At 51.2% G+C, this 19,528-nt stretch overlaps 1 protein-coding gene across 3 annotated transcripts in view; it reads right to left on the reverse strand.

The window, feature by feature from the left end:
* Positions 1-3,068: 3,068 nt before the first annotated feature.
* KIF3C (kinesin family member 3C) overlaps positions 3,069-19,528 on the reverse strand; it is a 33,017-nt gene continuing 16,557 nt past the window's right edge. Inside the window, exons 2-8 of one of the 3 annotated variants that reach the window (XM_027623029.1) lie at positions 14,383-14,484; positions 13,551-13,673; positions 12,287-12,405; positions 11,686-11,802; positions 4,956-5,061; positions 4,604-4,776; positions 3,069-4,360 (exon numbers count right to left, since the gene is read on the reverse strand). In XM_027623029.1, coding sequence (XP_027478830.1) covers positions 4,267-4,360; positions 4,604-4,776; positions 4,956-5,061; positions 11,686-11,802; positions 12,287-12,405; positions 13,551-13,673; positions 14,383-14,484 — 834 coding nt within the window. In that variant the 3' untranslated portion in view covers positions 3,069-4,266. Of the gene's footprint in view, positions 4,361-4,603; positions 4,777-4,955; positions 5,065-11,685; positions 11,803-12,286; positions 12,406-13,550; positions 13,674-14,382; positions 14,485-19,528 lie in introns of all 3 variants that reach the window. The other 2 variants (XM_027623028.1, XM_027623030.1) reach the window with 2 other exon arrangements.

Below are 19,528 nucleotides of genomic sequence, written 5' to 3' on the forward strand. Positions count from 1 at the left end.
GTCTCTCTGGATGAGCTGCTGCTAGCTGCTCATCTTCTTCTTTTTTTTTTTTTAAGATTTTATTTATTTATTTGACAGAGACACAGCAAGAGAGGGAACACAAGCAGGGGGAGTGGGAGAGGGAGAAGCAGGCCCCCCGCTGAGCAGGGAGCCCGATGCAGGACTCGATCCCAGGACCCTGGGATCATGACCTGAGCCGAAGGCAGACGCCCAACGACTGAGCCACCCAGGTGCCCGCAGGTGTATTTTCTACATCACCAACTGGAGTAGCCGAGGCAAGCACGAACCCCACACGGAAAGAAGGTCGGTGAATTAGAGAGGGTCTTTGTGGTGTTTGAGTGCCCGGTACTCGATTATTCCCGAGGACTGGTTCTGTCCTTGCCCCTGGGGTCCGTGGCACACTTTTCATTCAGGCCATCTTAAATGAACCTTTAGTAGTGGCCAAGAGCTTCAACTAACACACACCCCAGCCTCTGGAGATCAGGTGCCCAGCCTTGGAGAAAGAAGTGAAACATGGCAGCTTCTTTATCAACAAACAGATAACAAAAGACCTGGGCACCAAGGGAAAGTTCCTACCCTCTGGCTTTTCTGTGAAGCTCTAGAAATCCACCGATGTCAGCCATACAAGTGACCTCACTGCTGACAGGAGAAACGAGTGGCTTTATTTTTTTATTTGACAGAGAGGTAGCACAAGCACGGGGAGTGGGAGAGGGAGAAACATTCCCCCCACCCTGAGGAGGGAGCCCGATGCGGGGCTCGATCCCAAGACCCCGGGATCATGACCTGAGCTGAAGGCAGACGCTTACCGGACTGAGCCACCCAGGCGCCCCGAAATGAGTGGTTTTAAAAGAGGACCTCTACGTTCAGGTTCTGAAGATTTGGTTTTATTTCCGACCACTGCCCTTCTGTCCCTGGCCTTCACTACTTATAAAACACACAGGGTGCCCATCAGTTTTCTTAAGGTACGGCTGGGCTCGAGGGGTGGCCCGGAAGGAAAAAAAGCGGGCATTAGAGTGGGGAAATCCAGCCTCGTCGCTAACCACACGTCTTTAGCCTAGTTAGTTCATTTTCCTAAATCCCGTCTGTAAACCAGTGACAATACCTTCCATGTGGGAGGATGAAGTGAGTGTGCATGGGGTAAGTGCCTGACACAGCACCTGGCAGATCTCAAATAGCAGAGCCACTCCAGGCCTGGCCCTCGGGGCAGGGCACCCCTCCAGGAGAAGTGTCAGTGTCCAAACCTGCTGCGTGCACCAGGCCAACCACAGCACTCCCCTGGGAGTCAGGGGCTTTGTGTTTGTTAGTAGCAACTACTTTTCATTTCCCTTAAGACCTCCCGGCTCCAGGGAACCAACAGCCAGAACCCAGAAGGAGGGGAAGAAGCCTTAGGAAGAGAGCCCAAAGGGATGTTAGTCTTTGAAACTGTTTTAATTCAGTGCCCACCATGTGCTGGGCACATCTATGTGCTTTACACACATTATTACGCACTTTCATCTCTCCTGGCTGATCAATGCAGGAGCAGAGCTGTCAGAGGATATCGACAGCTGATCTGGACATCTAGGCTGTTTGGACATCTGCTAATAGCTCAGAACGAATGGGGTGGGGACCGTTCGCCCAGAACACAAACAGCTGTTGCCATGGGTCTGGCACAGACTTCAGAGCCTGGGACCTGCTTCTCAGCTCTCCTGCGCAGAGGAGTCCCTTTTAAGCAGCCCGTTCTTCTCCAAGGTCCTGATAGCTGCCGTTGAGCTCCAAATACTCTCCCACCCCGCTTGGAAAAACAAGGAAGAAAAAGGAGAAAGTGCATAGGAGAGTATAAGTAAGAACAAAGGGAAGAGAAGGCAGTCAACCAATTCTGTGACGATACTCATTCCTTTATTATCGACTGTGTTAATTTGAGCAGGGCTGGGCTGCAGGCTGCAGGCAGCACCAAGCTGCAGGTGCATTTCAGCTCAACAGAGTGGCCTCATCTGAAGCCAAGGAGACGGAGGGTAACTTTTTTTATATATATTTATATATTACATATGTCCCCGTATAGTCATATGTATAGAGTGACAAGAATGGGCCACTGCATTCACTGTTGTCCTAAATAAAGACCATAGCAACAGACATGGAAATTTGGTCCTCATCAAGGCCTTCACTTTGTCAATCAAATGTTTGATACATCACAAGGGAAAGGAGAGAGACAGAGAGACAGATCCAACCGCCTCGGTGGTCCTGTTCCCAGCATATCTTACACCGAGTGTAGAGTGTCCCCCGAGTGTAGAGCGGAGGTAAACACACACACAAACACGCACACACAAACGCACATAACACACGTACAGAAAGCCGCAGGCAAGAGCTCCTCCTCTGACACACCTCGGGCCCAGCCCTCAGACTGGGGGTGGTGGAACTGGGTATTTTGTGCTCTAAGACTGTGAGGGTCAAGTGACCAGATGATGCAGTCGATGTGTCCAAGTGATGAATGGGGGTGACACGTGCTGTTTCATCCACAAACAAGAAAGGTCAGCGGGAGAGGTTGCTCAATGTAGGCATGAAGTCCCCCGGTGTCCAGGCCACCTGGGGGATTTCTACACATAATTCCTGTCCCAGACACAGCCAAACCTCTGATCTGAATCCTGAGTCTCAAATAATCTCTTGGGCTCTGATGAAGAATGGTACTTCCTAGAAGGACAGGAGTAAATGGCAATTGAGTTGTCCAACCATCTAGTCCAGTAACTATGGCAGAAAGGACAGCATCATTGAATTAAACCAGACCATAGCTTGGTCCTTAGAGCAGAACTTGAACTGTGCAAGAAGGGTCCACTTCCTGATGGAAAGAGAAGAACCAGGTAATCAGCCCCCACCCCTCGCCCCCACCTCCCACTCACCAAATTCAAGCAGCTCCATCAGTTTCATGCTTTTCTCCCAATGACTAAAATCCTTATATTTCTGGGAACCAGAGATTCCCACTCTTAGGGCATTTTGAGATCTTAAATCACTTGTTTCTTTCATGATTACCTCTTCACTCCTCTACCAAAATATACACTTAAAAAGTAAATCAATGAAAATTCATCTCTCTCTCTCTCTTTTTTTTTTTTTGGTAGAAATTTACTTATTACTTGAGATACCTGGAGACATCTTGGGATGTCACAGAAGGAGGTGGGGAGTACTTCCGTAGGGACCAATTTTCACAATGCTGAAGAAAGGATCCGTTTTCAACAAAATAGTGCTCAACAAATGTGATGCAGAAACAGGAGTAATAAGCAAAGCTGCCAGATTGTGCCTGGGTCTCTGTTGCCTGTGCTAAATGAAGGGGGAAGCAACAGATTCCAATACCTTTGCGTAGCCAGGGGGAGAATGACATTGATTCCTCCCACTATGAACTGGGATCCAGGCAGCTGCAGAGGAAAATGACCAAAGCAGGAAGGAGCAGCATCTCAAAAATGGGCAGTTGGCTTGATCACTTGTTGACCCAAGTTACTTCTCCAAGGGGACAGAAACAAAGGGACTCAGAGAAGGGACTTCCTTTGATGACTGTCCATGTTGTCTCCATTACTGTTTCATTTTCTGCAGGTCCTGAGGAGGCAGCAACCGTCTGGTTCACAATTCCCATCCAAAGGTTGGGAAGGTGGCCAGGAAGCAGAGTTGGTAAGCCACGAGTTCTTGCCAAAGCCGAAGAGCATGGGCTGTGTCGGTGAGGTCATGTTAAGTCCTTGAAAAGGAGCCCAAGAGGCCAAAAGAGGTTATCTGAGGTCCAGAAAGTGAAGTGTAGGGCTCTTTTCACTGGGAGCATAGGCCCAACACTGGCAGGACATCTCTGGTCCTTTGTAGACATCTAGCATTTTTCTAGTCCCAGAAAGTGCTTAGGAACTGCTCACCATCAGCGTAGGAGGAGATGGATTATGGAGTGAGACAGGAAGAAAAAGTACTCTCTTCCCAGGCACTGGCTACCTTCCCTTCTGGGAGCAGCTGACAGGGAGGAGCTTGAGGTCTGACATGGGGGGGCGTCTAAAGTCAGAAGGAAAGGAGGCTATGCAGTGACCACGGCGGGCTCAGGCGAGGGCATCTCCCCCCAACAACTGAGCTCCACAAATAAATAACATTAATTAAATAAAGGAGGCTAAGAGGAGCAGGCTGACGCATGGTCTGCCAGACTCTCACCCCCTCGCACACACGCACGCGCACATGCACACACACGCACACACACTGAGCGTCAGGTGAGATGATCCAGGGTTGGCTCCCCATCCCAGGAGGCTCTTGGATGGGCAGCCTGACTGAAGGCTGTCACTCATGGTCTAGCACTGTTGTGGGGCGCCGAGCAGCGGAGGCCAGTGAGGCCTGTGTGGTAGAGGGTGGAGGCCGCTGAGGACTCTGGCACCTGCAGAGGGTCGGGATGAGGTGGGTGAATGGGGAGGTTGGGAAACAGCAGGAAACAGAGAAGTGAGGACTTGCTTTTCCCTCATCCTGTTGCTGTGGGAACTCCTCCCCGACGCCGCCCAGTTACTCCCCCCCACCCTTAATGTCTCACAGGTACAACCCAAACCCTCTTCAGCCTCAACCAGCCCATACGGTCTCCCTGCCTCTTAAGTCCACTGCCCACTCTGACCACAGTGGTACTGACCAGGACCTGGACTTTCGAACTTTAGATGTGGAAGGTCTTTCCAGAAAGCTGTCCAAGCGCATGAGCCTCTCCATGTGTAGCGCACGGGGGTCTTGTTCTTGGTCATGAGAGAATTCCATCTCAAAGACAGCTGGAGGGGACACATCCAACTCCAGAAACATGATGTTTTCAGCCTGTGGTGGGAATGTCAGACCAGACGTGAGCAGTGGTGCGGATGATTCTGTGTCTTGGGCACTCAGTAAATATTGGTTTACAGCAAAGGTGATGAGGTGGGAAAAGCAAGCAGAGATTATGAGCATCGCCTCCCTTGGGTTCTCTCTCCTTTCCCCCCTTCTATTTCCCAGCTTCTTACCCTGTACCTGGGGTGGGACCCCATTGCCATAGCAACCCGAGCATACTGGCTGATAGGCCTCTTGTAGCCCACTGCAGACGTTGGCCGCTTCTTCATTTGGCTGTTACTGCTGTGGGGAAGAGCCTATATTAGAGCGGATTTCTTTGGAAGATGGGGAAAATATCGTGAAGAATTAAGTATCGTTCAAAGTAGGCAGGAGGCTCTGCAGCTGGTTCACAGGAATTTTCCTCTCATTTCTTCTAATTCAGCTGGACAACTAAAAACTATTGTAACACAAGAAAGCATATATTTCTTTACTCTTGTTTTTTTCTATTTTCTTTCCACAGTAAAAAGGTTTGACTAAGGGCTGAAATGAAGAAAGGAAATCCAATCTTCTTTTAGCTTTCAGATTCATATGCTGATTTCACACACTATGCAAAACCATTGATGATTAGTGGTTCCTCTTTTTATTTTTCTTAAGAGTTAGGACAAAAAGAAATGATTAAAAAATCAAGCTTGAAATGCAAGGGTCTCAAAATAGCCTAAATAATCCTGAAAAAGAACAAAGTTGGAGGGTTTGCGTGTCCCAGTTCCAGAACATAACACAAAGCCTACAGTAATCAAGGCTGTGTATTAGCATAAGGACAGACATATAGACCAATGGAGTAGAATTGAGAGTCTAGAAATAAATCTTTATATCTACAATCAGTTGATCTCCTATAAGGGTACCAAAACCATTCAATGGGGAATGAACAGTCTCTTCAACAAACGGTACTGGGACAATTGTTGGATGTCCACAGGCAAAAAAATAAAGTTGGATCCTTATCTTGTATCATCTATAAAAATTAACTCAAAATAGATCACAGATTTAAATGTAAGAGCTAAGAAAAAAGTCTGCATATTCAACAAAATGTGAATAGGTACTATCTTTGGATGGTTTCATTACAGGTAACTTTTATTATCTTTATGCTCTTCTGCAAAATCTGAACTTTTTTGATAATGAAAATATATCACTTTATATTTAATTATCTCAGACATTCAGAAAAGTATAGAAAATAACATATATGTAAACTTACCATTCAGCTTTGTCAAATCATCTGTTTAACATTTTGTTATACTTACATCAAAATTTTTTTTTCCTTAAGATTTTATTTATTTATTTGACAGAGAGAGAGACAGCGAGAGAGGGAACACAAGCAGGGGGAGTGGGAGAGGGAGAAGCAGGCTTCCCACGGAGCAGGGAGCCCAATGCGGGGCTTGATCCCGGGACCCTGGGATCACGACCTGAGACGAAGGCAGACACTTAATGACTGAGCCACCCACGTGCCCACACCAAAATTTTTTTAAGAAATAAAATGTAGGCAGTTTTTAAAACTCCTATCTCTCCCCAACCCCCCCGCCCCTGGCAAGTTAATTACTCTCTTGAGCTTGGTGCTAATCAACGCAGTGCATGTTTTTAGCTACTTATATATGTGGATATTCATAAACAATATACATGGGTATTTGTATGCCTATTTCTAAAATTTGAACTGTGTGGTATACATACTGCATGTTTTTTGTGCTCAACAAACTTTTTTTTTAAAGATTTTATTTATTTATTTGAGAGAAAGAATGAAAGAGAGAGAGAGAGCACATGAGAGAGGGGAGGGTCAGAGGGAGAAGCAGACTCCCCGCTGAGCAGGGAGCCCGATGCGGGACTCGATCCCGGGACTCCAGGATCATGACCTGAGCCGAAGGCAGTCACTCAACCAACTGAGCCACCCAGGCGCCCATCAACAAGCTTTTTTTTTTTAGATTTATCCATGTACCTCTAGATTAGATTATTACAGTTTGCTTATATGAACTATTTTAAGGTTGCAACATATCATATATATATGTATATGTATAATATTATCTTGTTGATGGACACCTGGGTTGATTTTTTTCTTTCTTTCTATTAAACACAGTGCGGTAGGGCCCCTGGGTGGCTCAGTCATTAAGCGTCTGCCTTCAGCTCAGGTCATGATCCCGGGGTCCTGGGGTTGAGCCCCACATCAGGCTCCCCGCTTGGTGGGAAGCCTGCTTCTCCCTCTCCCACTCCCCCTGCTTGTGTTCCCTCTCTCTGGCTGTCTTTCTCTCTCAAATAAATAAAATCTTTAAAAATAAATAAATAAATAAATAAACAGTGCTGTTGTGAACATTTCTGTACAGGTATCTTCAAGTACATATTCAACAGTTTCCCTGGGGGATATATCTAGGAATGGAATGGTTCCACTGTAGGGTATGTACATTTTCAACTTTACTAGATATTGTCAAATTGCTTTTCAAAGTGGTTATATGGGGTGCCTGGGTGGCTCAGTTGGTTAAGCGACTGCCTTCAGCTCCGGTCATGATCCTGGAGTCCCGGGATCGAGTCCTGCATCGGGCTCGCTGCTCAGCGGGTAGTCTGCTTCTCCCTCTGACCCTCTTCCCTCTCATGCTCTCTATCTCTCATTCTCTCTCTCTCTCAAATAAATAAATAAAATCTTAAAAAAAAAAACAAATTGGTTATATGTATGAAAGCTTCCATTGCTCTCTATCCTAGCCAACTCACAGTATGTCAGCCTTCTTCCTTTCAGCAATTTGATGAGTGTGGTGTATTGCTTTTATTATCCAAAACAAAGAAAGATAGCAAAGAAATCAAGAAAGTACTTCCACTAAAACAAATTAACACAGGTTTTACAGTAAGACATATCTGAGTTTGAATGTTGGCTCTGCCCCTTAAAGGTTTGTTACCTTGGGAAGTGGCCGGCTACCTCTGAGACTCAGCTATGACCCGTCCACCCCCACCCCCCGCCCGCCCCGGGTCACCCAGAACTGCGGAGATGAAGCAAGGCAAGCACTTAGCACAACACAGGGCAAAGGCTCAAACACCCCCCCATCCCCACCCCCCGCCCCCGCCCCCGCCCCCGCCCCGCAGCTGTGATGATTACTCTTGATTCAACTTGCTAATTTCAAGCAGGGATACAAAGGAGCAATGCAAAAAAAAAAAAAAGCCAAAAGGCAGACAGAAGACGGAAGAGAAGAAGCAGGCCGAGTACTTCACAGATAGGACATCCTGTCTTTCACGAGTGGAACGAGTGGAACGAGCAGAGCAGTGCAGGGGCTGAAGGAACAGTGCCTGCCTTCTGCAGCAGAGTACTGAGAAATCCATTCTTGTGGTTCATTTTATCAAGCACACGAAAGAGTGCTGGACCCCACCTAGGGGGTCCCTTCGAGCCCACTTTATGGATAAAAACAGGGAAGGATGACACTGTAGAAGCCCCAGCTCCCTCTGCGGCTGTGTGGCCCCTGGAGCAGGGGAGGGAGGGGGGAAGTGGGAGGAGGGGGGCGGGGGAGGAGGGGGGTGGGGGGCATGGGAGGCTGTGCATGCGCACAGCAGGCCGGGACAACTCAAGGGGAGAGGGGGAAATTAGTAACATCACCGCTTATCATTTGTAAGCTGCATCTACACATCCCGTTTGAACTTTGCCACAATCTCCCGAGGTGTAGACAGGGCAGACAGGGAGCCTGAGGCTCAGACAAGCAAAATGCCTTTTGTGCCTCAGGTCGACCGATTAGGAAGACACTCGGAACTCGACCTGCCCAAATACTCTTTTTAGGATATGCTGTACCGTCTCTCAGAAGCACACCCCGCCAGGGTGCAAGCTCTGAGAATAGGACCGGGGGACAGGGCTGGGCGAGCGGAGCAGTGGATCACTGTGAATTGGCAGCCTGACCCAGTAAAGATGCCAGGGCTATTCTGGGTGGCATGCGGGAAGAAAGGTTGGGGGAGGGGAGTCTGTAATTGGGACACCAAACTTCCCATCTATTCCCTCTTCTGCCCCAGGCCTACTTTCCATGATTGATCTCTCTCTAGTAAGCAGATTGTGGCTGACAGCCCAGAGCAGGGGCCTGGCTCTGCCTGTATCTGCCCCTCCCAACAGAGACCCACAATAGTTTCGGGCTGAGCAGATCCCAAGAATTGTCATATGACCCACCCTGGCTGCTATATGGCTGCTATCACAATAAATTTTTCCCCCTTAATATTAAAAAGTGATCTCTCAGTCTGTCTTAGGGGCTGACCCCAATGTCATTATTATCGGCTGTCTGATCTCCCTCTTTTGCTCTTCTGTGCTGAAAACTGGCATCCTACATCATAGGGGCAGAGGAAGAGGGAGAGAGAGAAAATCCTCAAGCAGACTCTCCACTGAGTGCAGAGCGGGACTGGATCCCAGGACCCTGAGATCCTGACCCAAGCAGAAATCCAGAGTCAGGCGCTCCTCTGCTTACTTTTCTCCTTCCCTCCACACTGCCCTACCCTGCCTGGGGAGGCTGCAACTTCTCCCAGTGTCAGATTCAACTCAGTTGTCACAGACCTGTGAATCAAGCTATGGACTCAACCCAGAGCTGAGAATGTTCTTACTGAGGTAAACTTTGCCTCTATCATGAACCCAGTTTAACTATCTTGATTCTATTTAGAGCAAGGAATGCTCCCTCTCTAAACTTGGAGACAGCCTGAATAAAAAATCGCAATCTAAAACAAAAACAGTAAACCAAACTGCCCTTCTCTGGCACTTCTAAGGGATGAAGGCAAATTGGCTTCTCTGGAGTCCCTGTAATTATAATATTGGCTTATTGGTATGATTGCAACCATTTATTGATCATCTCTTCTGTGGCCTGGAGCCTCCCATACATTATCCCATTTCAACCTCAACAACCCTACAGGGTACATGTACTATCCCAACTTTACAGGTGAAGCAATTTAGGTTCAGAGAGGTTTAAAAACCTTTTCTGGGGCACCTGGGTGGCTCAGTTGGTTAAGTGGCTGATTCTTGATTTTGGTGCCGGTCATGATCTCAGGGTCCTGGGATCCAGCCTGAGGCCAGGCTCCACGCTCAGCAGGGAGTCTGCTTGTCCAGCTACCCCTCACCCCACTCGCTCTCGCACTCTCTCTCTCTCTCTCGAATAAAATCTTCTTTATTTTATTTTTTTATTTATTTTATTTTATTTAAAACTTTTTATTTATTTATTCATGAGAGACAGAGAGAGAGAGAGAGAGAGGCAGAGGGAGAAGCAGGCTCCCAAGGAGCAGGGAGCCTGATGCGGGACTCGATCCCAGGACCCTGGGATCATGACCTGAGCCGAAGGCAGACGCTTACCCATCTGAGCCACCCAGGCGCCCTAAAATCTTCTTTAAAAAAAAAAAAGATTTTATTTATTTATCTGACAGAGACAGCGAGAGAGGGAACACAAGCAGGGGGAGTGGGAGAGGGAGAAGCAGGCTTCCTGCTGAGCAGGGAGCCGATGTGGGGCTCGATCCCAGGACCCTGGGATCGTGACCTAAGCCGAAGGCAGACGCTTAATGACTGAGCCACCCAAGCACTCCAAACTTTTTTCTTTTCAAAGATTTTATTCTGGGGGCTCCTGGGTGGCTCAGTTGGTTAAGCACCTGACTTCAGCTCAGGTCATGATCTCAGGGTCCTGGGATTGAGAGTCTGCTTCCTCTCCTTCTGCCCCTTATTCTGCCCCTGCTCTCTCTCTCTCTCTCAAATAAATAAATAAAATCTTAAAATTTTATTTTTAAGTAATCTCTATACCTCACATGGGGCTCGAACCCACAACCCCAAGATCAAGATCCAGAGTCGCATACTCTACCACTTAAGCCAGCCAGGCGCCCCTGTTAAACTTCAATGGAGGAACTCTTCTAAGTACAAAATCAATAACCCTACAAATCAGAAGCCTCACCAGCATCTCCTTCCAGCAGAGGGCACTAGAGTAGTGGCTTTCAAGCTTGGTTTCCTTGCAGAATCACCTGGAAGCTTTGCATAAATTCCAAAGTGGCACCATTGAAAAGTCCTCTACTCTTGAACTTGCCCCTTACAAAGCTGCATAGTGTCAGTTTGGGTAGGGTCAGCCTTTTAGACAGTAGACAGATTAAGTAGGCATCTGATGTGAGAAGCCAGAGACCTTTATAGCTAGCTTCCCACCCAGTGTTGGGGAGAATCTTGTGCTATCTTGTCATTAATATTCCTAAGATAGAGAGAGCAAAGAACCTCCAGGGAAGTGCTTTGGTATCCAGCCTCCTAAACAGCTCTGTATACAGATTTTCAATTAAGGGACAGTGTGGCCCAGCTGAGTGAGGCAGTCCCTCTGTTGGGTGTGAGTAGCACCTTATTCTTCATGGCCACCAGCAGAGGGAGCTACATACCGAGCCGGTGGATGCAAACTATACCTAAGAGCTAGGCTATACGGAAACAGGTGGAAATGCTGAATCACCAAGCTGAGCTGCATGAGGTTATAAAGACTGGGTCACACCTCTATCATTTCCTGATCTGATCACTTCCCTGCATTCCTCACTGGAATGGGAGCTCTGACTATGTCTGATTTCCCTTGTCTGGAGAGTCCTGTACATAGTGCCCAACACAGCAAGGCAAATATTAACTATTGTTGCTGTTTTGGGCACCCGACGAATGAATATGCATGAATATGCACCAGACTGACCGAATGTTATCACTCACTGGGATTGCCAAGAGGCTGAGATGCTCTTCCCCTCCTTAGGTCCCTCGCGGGGCACCTGAGACATTTTGTTTTGGGCAGAACACCCTTCGTGAAGACCCCTACATTGGAGAAATCCATCCTCCACCTGCATCTTTCCTACCCGTCTCCAAATCTACAGAAACCTCTGTCTCCCTGCAGGCCCTTGGCCACCCCCGACCTGGGGTGGGCCCAGACCAGGCGGCGAGAGACTCACACTCCGGCAGACACAAGCGGCTGGAACTTCCACTGCTCCTCCTCACAGTCCAGGAAAAGCCGGTTCATGATCTTGTTCTTCTCCTCAGGGGGGATGAAGTTCTCGATGATTAGGTACCTGGGAGCAGGAATGAGGTAGAGATGGGGAACTGGGGAGTGAGAGACCACAGGGGTCGGGACACATGAAGGTTGCAGCAAGAAGCAAAGAGGCAGAGGGAACAGTGGAGAGGGAAAAACCAGAAAGCTGGACGAAGAGAGGATCCCTACGGCAATCACAGAACTTGAAATCCCTGCTTCCAGTGCAAAGGCTGTGGGCTCAGGGCCTTAGGGGTTACTCTTGGCCAGCACCCAGCATGCACTTCGGGGGCCTCATCATTACGGCAGAGCAGAGGAAGGAGAAGGAAACAGAGGAGATAGAAGCAACTCTGGAACTTAGACCTCGTCCTCAACCCTCAGACACATTCTATTCCTAAGGGACGTGGACTCCTGGGGGACTAGACGCCTGGAACGAGGCCTTGAGGAAGGAAATAAGCCCCTCAGGGAGAGGCCAAGCAGTGAAGGACGGCTGTGAGGACCCGGACTGGGATGAGGAGGGGGCCTACTTGAGCTTGAGCTCCCGGGTCTGCTCATTCTGCGCTTCCTCCAGGTCCTGCCGCACGCGGATGTACTCATCATGCTGGTCCTGGATCTCTGCCTTCACCGCCTGCAGCTTGGCGTAGAGCTGCGTGGGGACAGGCGCCACTCAGAGGCTACGCAGTGTGGCGGCGAGGCCCCTGTCACCCGGCCCGGGGCCCTGACGCTGCAGGCTCAGGCTCCACAGGCCGAGTCCAGGGGAGGCCCCGGTCTGAATCTCCCTCCTGCCCCACCACAAATGAGGGCAGGTTCTTCAACGGGCTGTCCTCTCCCTCCTACCCTAGGGCCTGTTACCTGCTCCCCCTCCGCTGTTGTCAGCCTTGTGGAATGTTCAAACTGAAAGGGACCCGAGAGGCCTTTTAGTCCCAACACCCTCTTTTTATAGAAGAGGTGACTCAGGTACACAGTTGCTCAAGGTCACACAACTTGTTAAGAGTCCAATCAGGACCCAAAGACAGAACTGCTGTGCAGGGCTCCGGGGGTGGGGGGTGGAGGGTGGGGGGTGGGGGGAAGGGGGGCCTAAGCCAGTTTGGAAGGTGACCCGCCCCGCTCCTGCCTCTCTAGGGGCTCTCAAGTATGGGGGTGTGGAGCGCAGCAGAGAGCCTGCTGTCCGGCTCCTCACCCGCCAGGAGGTACGCATGTCCCCGGAAACTGCCGCTGTGGCTGGGCCTCTGCCTGGCCTGCTCTGGGCCAGTCACGTCGGCGACCCCGTGGGCTTTCCAGGTGCTTCCCAGAATCTGGGCTGGAGTTGCTGCTTCCTGTCCCTGTACGTGCCCTTCCCTGGCTGTGGACTTTGCAGGGTTCTGGAGATCAGACAGTCTCATCCCTTCCCATGTCCACGGGGGCCTGCAGCTCCCCTCCTGAGCTCCCCCAGGCTTGCGTCTCCTCAGGCCTCCTTGACACTCCTGTCCTGGGCCTGGCTACCCAACCGTGACCCACTGATGACACTGCGCAGGGGACGTTACCCAGCGCCGTGAGGATGGCAACGGGAGACTGAAGTGAAGGCCTTCCCAGCCCACCAGGCCCGGCCTGGCCCGGGAGAAGAGGCTCTCATCCCCTCCAGCACCAGACCCCCCACCTTCCCCTACTCCTCACCCCGGCAGCCCCGGCGAAATCAATCAGGCTTCAGCAGTTCGAGCAACGCGGGGAAGGGGCCCTAAAGCACAGACCCCTTGGGTGGGTAAGTGTCTTGGGCAGAGGCTGCCAGGCCCTCAGCCCCCTGCGGCCCCTCACCTTCTTGAGTTTCTTGGTTTTGACCTCCACCTCCTGCTGCAGGGATGTGTAGGTGCCCCGGAGCTCCATGGTCTCCTCGTCACGGAGCATCATCTCCTGCTGCATTTCCCGCTCACGGCGTTTCTAGGCCAAGGCAGGGCACAGGGGATCAGTGGGGCGGCGTGTACCAGGGAGGGCCAAGGGAGCTCAGGGGACAAGCTCACGCTGCCTATCAGGGAATCTGGCTCCACAGTGGCCACAGAGGCCAGGAAGAAGAGAGCGGCCCATGGCCCACGGCCCCCGCTCCTGCCTGTCATCAGCAGAGCCTCTCTGAACCTTCTTCTTAGCTCATATGGCCATGTCTTTGCCAACACTGCCCCCCCCCGCCCGCCGGGGGATGGAGACCCCAGCCCGAATAGCTGGTGCATTCTAGCAGGGTCGAGCCGACATAGATTGGCATCATACTGGCTTCCCAGCTGCCTCACCCTCTCCCCACGTGGTATCACAGACGACTGGTAGGACCAACTAATTGTGGTTCCTGAAGATATAGGACATCGTCATACAGTTGGCAAAGAACTTACACCCTTATGGAAGGCCCAGGAATTAACACGAGGCGCCCTGTATCGGCTGACATCATGGAGAACCACCACTTCCTCTCACCCCTTTGCTGGCAGTGCCCTTGACAGAGGTAGGCTCCTGGGCTGGTGGACCCAAGGGATCCAGGGCGGCATGTCTTAGGTTCTTAGCACTATATTCCAGGGATGTTGAGTCCATGATGGCTCACGGCCCTCTGTCCTCCAGACGAGACCTCAAGGCCATGTGCTCCCGTGAGACCTGAAGCCCCCAGCCCTACCTGCTCTGCAATCTCCTGCCTCTTCAGTTCCAGCATCTTCTGCTGCTCATTGGTGTGATCCATGATGTTCCTGCCTCCGATGAGCAGCTTGCTCTCCATGGCCTGCGGACACAGAGGGGTTAAGAGGTGGGCTTTTCAAAGATGGCCACAGCATCACCAGCTTGAGAGGTTTGGCTTCCCTGCTCTGTGGTCCTTCCAGGAGTGGACAAAAGATGTGTCCCAGAGGCGGCCTCGTGGCCCCCACTGAGAACGAAGTTTCCCCTCCAGCCTCCTGGGCTCTAGCCCACTGCCCCCATTGTCGATAAGACCATAAGAGAGGGCATCCCTCAGGCAACAGAGGCACCTGATCTGTTTGCTTTGGATACAGATGGAAGGTTGGTTCACCATGCCTGGGAGGGGTGCGCAGGAGGCTTTTGAATCCTGGCACTTAGCTCCCAGCCAGTGTTCAAGAGTGGGGAGCAGAGATACGGTCACCGGGCAGCCCAGCTCTTGAGCTAACTGGCTCCTGGCTCAAGAAGAGGGCTCTCAACACAGGTGTAATCTTCAGCTGACATGCAAAGCAGAAGAAAAGCCAAGGGGACGAGACTCTGTAGCACTAAGGGGCAGTGTAAGGCCCCAGAAGCTGCATGAGCTTTGGAGACGGCCAGAGAGACCGGGGTTTGGCCCACTAAATGCAAGGCCTAGACCAAGGTACCCCCTTCGGCTGTCACATCTGTAATATCGGAACGGCCTCTGTTCCAGGATGGCTGACAACTATTGCTGAGTACTGTTTTCGAGGGGCTGAATTAAGCCCTTAACAAACACTATCTCCGTCCTCACCCGAAGAGAAGGCTATTACTCTCCCCACTTAAATGAAGAAATTGAGAGTGGCCCAAGGTCATGCTGCCAGTTAACGAAGAAGTAGGATTTGAACCCACCACCCCCGATCCCACTCCGGGAGCCCCTGCGCCGTGTGAAAGGCCCCCAGCCCGGAGTTTGGCACAGACGCGCCACAGGTGCCTGTTGAATCTGGGGCTTCACGGATAATGGATTTGTATAAACTGGGTAAAGTGTGACTCCGTAAAATGCATTTTCACTCCTGCTCATCAGAGGGTGCTGCCCCAGGGCGCTCTAGCTGTCCTCTGATTTCATCGCCCGCTTCCCGGAAGGTTGAAATCACCTTGAGCCACCAGAAGATACTGGCTGCCTCCCCACTGGAACTTTTCCCAGGGGAACCGGGTGACCTGCTTGCGGGCTTTCAAAGCAGGAGGTGCTGTCACAATGTGGGGCAGGGGGGGCCCCCCCCGCCACCTGTGGAAGCCCCGTCACTGGGGACAGAGCGGGACGGGGGTGGAGGGCTGCTTTTGGGGGTGTCAGATATTGGGCTGTGTAAGGATGCCATGGGCCCCTGCACGAAAGCAGGCCAGCCAGAGTGGTCCCACGCAGCCTCAGAGGCCAAGGGAGGAGCCACTGCAGAGCCCGGGGCCCTTGAGAGCCTCCTGTCCTCCCCGCCACACCACTGCCACCTGCAGGCCTTGCTCTGGGGCAGTGTCTCAGCATCGGGCCCAACCCCCACAGCACAGGCCTGAACTCATCCCAGATGCTTCCTTCTCCCTTAAGACCAGCACCTGCACGATCCTTTGAGTGAACAATTCCTTAAATTTTGTGCCCTATGCACCTTACCTCCTTTGGCCCAGGCCCTGCCCTGCGTGCATCTGTTGCCTCGGGACTATGCTGGGCCGGTCATCAAATCCCATCCCGTCTGCCTTCTTGCTAGGGCTCCCACCTTTCCAGCCGCGAATACACCTGCCGACTTCACTGCCGTCCTCGTGAGTCACCTGCACTGTTCCTGCCTTCAGCTCCCCCTTCCATGCCTCTCCACATGACACCCAGGGGCATTCACCAGAAACACAAGTCAGAGCGTGCCTCTCCTCTGCTGCAAAGTACTCAACAGCCCTCCATTCCTTGCAGGTTGAAACCCAAAGTCTGCAGTGGCGCTCTGCCCCGTGGGCTGGCCCGGCCTCCCAGGCTCCTCTTACTGCTGACTCCCCATGCGCTCTGCGCTCCAGCTTCGCCTAAAGAATTCCAGCTCCTGGAATGTGCTGGGCCTTTTCACAACACTGGGCTTCTCTTCCCACTCCATGTCCGCCTGGAAAACCACTACTTACCCTGCAAGACCCAGCTGGAGAGACTTGGGATGTGTTCTCCGAGTCCCTCACATCTGCACATTTCCCCCTTTGGGCCTCCTCAATAACCAGGACACGTTCCTATTCTTTTCCCCTCGTGGAACATTATTGCTTATATCCTGTCTCCCCAGTGAGCTCCTTCAGGGCAGGTATCATGTCTTACTCAGGTCTTAGGGTCCCAGGGCTTAGCACAGTACTTGGCACATAGTAAGTGCTCAGTAAATGTTTGAGGACCTGAAAGGAACCCCTGGGGTCATCGCGGTGGGGGGGTTCCAAGTCCTTTTCCTGGGGTCTCTCTCTCTCTTTTTAAAGATTTTATTTATTTATTTGAGAGAGAGAGAATGAGAGATAGAGAGCACGAGAGGGAAGAGGGTCAGAGGGAGAAGCCGACTCCCTGCTGAGCAGGGAGCCCGATGTGGGACTCGATCCCGGGACTCCAGGATCATGACCTGAGCCGAAGGCAGTCGCTTAACCCACTGAGCCACCCAGGCACCCCTTTCCTGGGCTCTCTTATCCAGAACAGAACTGACACTTTATCCCAGCTTCTCCTCCTTCAACGGACCAACCCACTCACTGTTGCAGGGCGAAAGGTCAGAGCAGCAGGGTCTGAGCATCTGGGAAGCCTGACAGAAGGGAGGGGATGGGTGTGAAAAGGGAGGAAGGAGACAAGGCAGGAGACCCCCACCTGCTGGGGCCATGGATAACCGATCCCTCTAACTACTGGGGTCATGAGATCTTGGGGACCTGGTGTCTGGCCTGGCTTCCTATTCTGGGACACTCCAGCCCTGAGTCTTTGCACCGCCCTTGGTAATTTACGGCATTCTAGCGTTCTTCACTCTTCGCCACCTCGCAAAGGCACTACTTCTCAAGCTTGGTTGCTGTATTAGAATCACTCGGGAGCTTTGGCTCCCTGCTCAGCGAGGAGCCTGCTTCTCCCTCTGACCCTCCCCCCTCTCATGTACTCTCTCTCTCTCATTCTCACTCTCTCAAAATAAATAAATAAATCTTAAATAAATAAATAAATAAAATTCCCACTGCCCAGCCACATCGAGTTATTATCTTGGGCCCCTCCTCTCATGAGTGGCTACAGGAACTCCCATGCCAGGTGCTCCGGGGTGGAGTCTAGTAAGGAAGGCACGGGGCAGCTGCTGATGCCCTGGTCTTTTCTTTTTTTTAAAGATTTTATTTATTTATTTGACAGAGAGACAGCGAGAGAGGGAACACAAGCAGGGGGAGTGAGAGAGGGAGATGCAGGCTTCCCGCTGAGCAGGGAGCCCGACGCAGGGCTCAATCCCAGGACCCTGGGATCATGACCTGAGCCGAAGGCAGACACTTAATGACTGAGCCACCCAGGTGCCCCTGGTCTTTTCTGACTGACTGAAGGGCTGGGGACTACGGTGGAGAGAGAATAGGGCAAGGAACCAGGAGGAAGAAAACCATTGTTTTTTTTTTTTTTTGCATGTCGGCTGTTTCACATTTACTTCTAATTATACCCTTTAAGAAGTGGGTCTCAGGGGCACCTGGGTGGCTCAGTCGTTAAGCGTCTGCCTTCGGCTCGGGTCGTGATCCCAGGGTTCTGGGATAGAGCCCTGGGCTCCCTGCTCGGCGGGAAGTCTGCTTCTCCCTCTACCACTCCCTCTGCTGTGTTCCCTCTCTCGCTGTGTCTCTCTCTGTCAAAATCTTAAAAAACAACAACAAAAAAGAAGTGGGTCTCAGACTCGGATGCATATTAGAATCACCCGGGGAGCTTTTACCAGGCCCAGTGCCCAGACTACACCCCACGGCTGATCAAACTGCAAAGGGGCCAGGGAGTCCGTGATGAGGTCCAGGCATCAGCGGTTTTTAAAGGTTCACATTAAAGAATCACTGCTCTTGGCTCAGGTCGTGATCCCTGGGTCCTGGGATGGAGCCCTGGGTCAGGCTCCCACCTCATCGGGGGCAGGGAGGGGAGTCTGCTTCTGCCTCTCTCCCTGCTTGTGCTCTCTTTGTCTCTCTCTTTCTCAAATGAATAAATAAAATCTTAACAACAAAAAAGAATCACTGCTTTTTGAGGTCCCCCAGAATCAGTATTACCTGGGGACTTGTTAGAAATGCAGGATCTCAGGGGCGCCGGGTGGCTCAGTCGGTTAAATGTCTGCCTTTGGTTCAGGTCATGATCTCAGGGATCAAGTCCCACGTCCAGCTCCCTGCTCAGGAGGGAGTCTGCTTCTCCCTCTGCCCTTCCCCCCACCCCCACTATTTGTGCTCTCTCACTCTCTCTCTCAAATAAATAAAATCTTAAAAAAAAAAAGAAAGAAATGCAGGATCTCAGGCCTTCTGCAGACCTAGTGAATCAGAATCTGCTTTGTCTTTTTTTTTAAATGTTTTATTTATTTATTCATGAGAGTCAGAGAGAGAGAGAGAGGTAGAGGGAGAAGCAGGCTCCCCACCTAGCAGGGAGCCCGATGCGGGACTCGATCCCAGGACCCTGGGATCATGACCTGAGCCGAAGGCAGACGCTTAACCATCTGAGCCACCCAGGCGCCCCTCAGAATCTGCTTTGTAACGAGATCCCCAGGTGGCCTGTGGGACATGCTTTAAGGGGCAGATACTAACACCATCAATTTCCTCATATAAGCTCAGACAGGGTAAGTAATCCATCCAAGGTCACACCATGGCCACTCAATTTAAATGGAGAATCCAGGTCCAGGTCGGCCTGGCTCCAGAGCCCGTGCTCTTTCTACTCCATACATTCTTTCTGTTCAATGTTTTAGGAAACAGAACCTGCTAAAAGAAAAGCAACACGTTTCCAGCAGGAGGAAATCACGTCTGCCTAATTAATCTCCACGGTTAGGTTATTCCCGTACTTGGGGAAGCAATGAGCAGCCCTTTAGGGGTTAAAATGCTCCTGGCATGGTTTTACATCAGAGGTTAGTCAAAGTTAGATGGGGGTGGGGTGAGGAGACAGAGACAGGGAAGTACTAGCTCAGAACGCAGGTGGG

Source organism: Zalophus californianus, chromosome 8 (genome assembly GCF_009762305.2).
Source record: "Zalophus californianus isolate mZalCal1 chromosome 8, mZalCal1.pri.v2, whole genome shotgun sequence".
Classification (NCBI taxonomy): Eukaryota; Metazoa; Chordata; class Mammalia; order Carnivora; family Otariidae; genus Zalophus; species Zalophus californianus.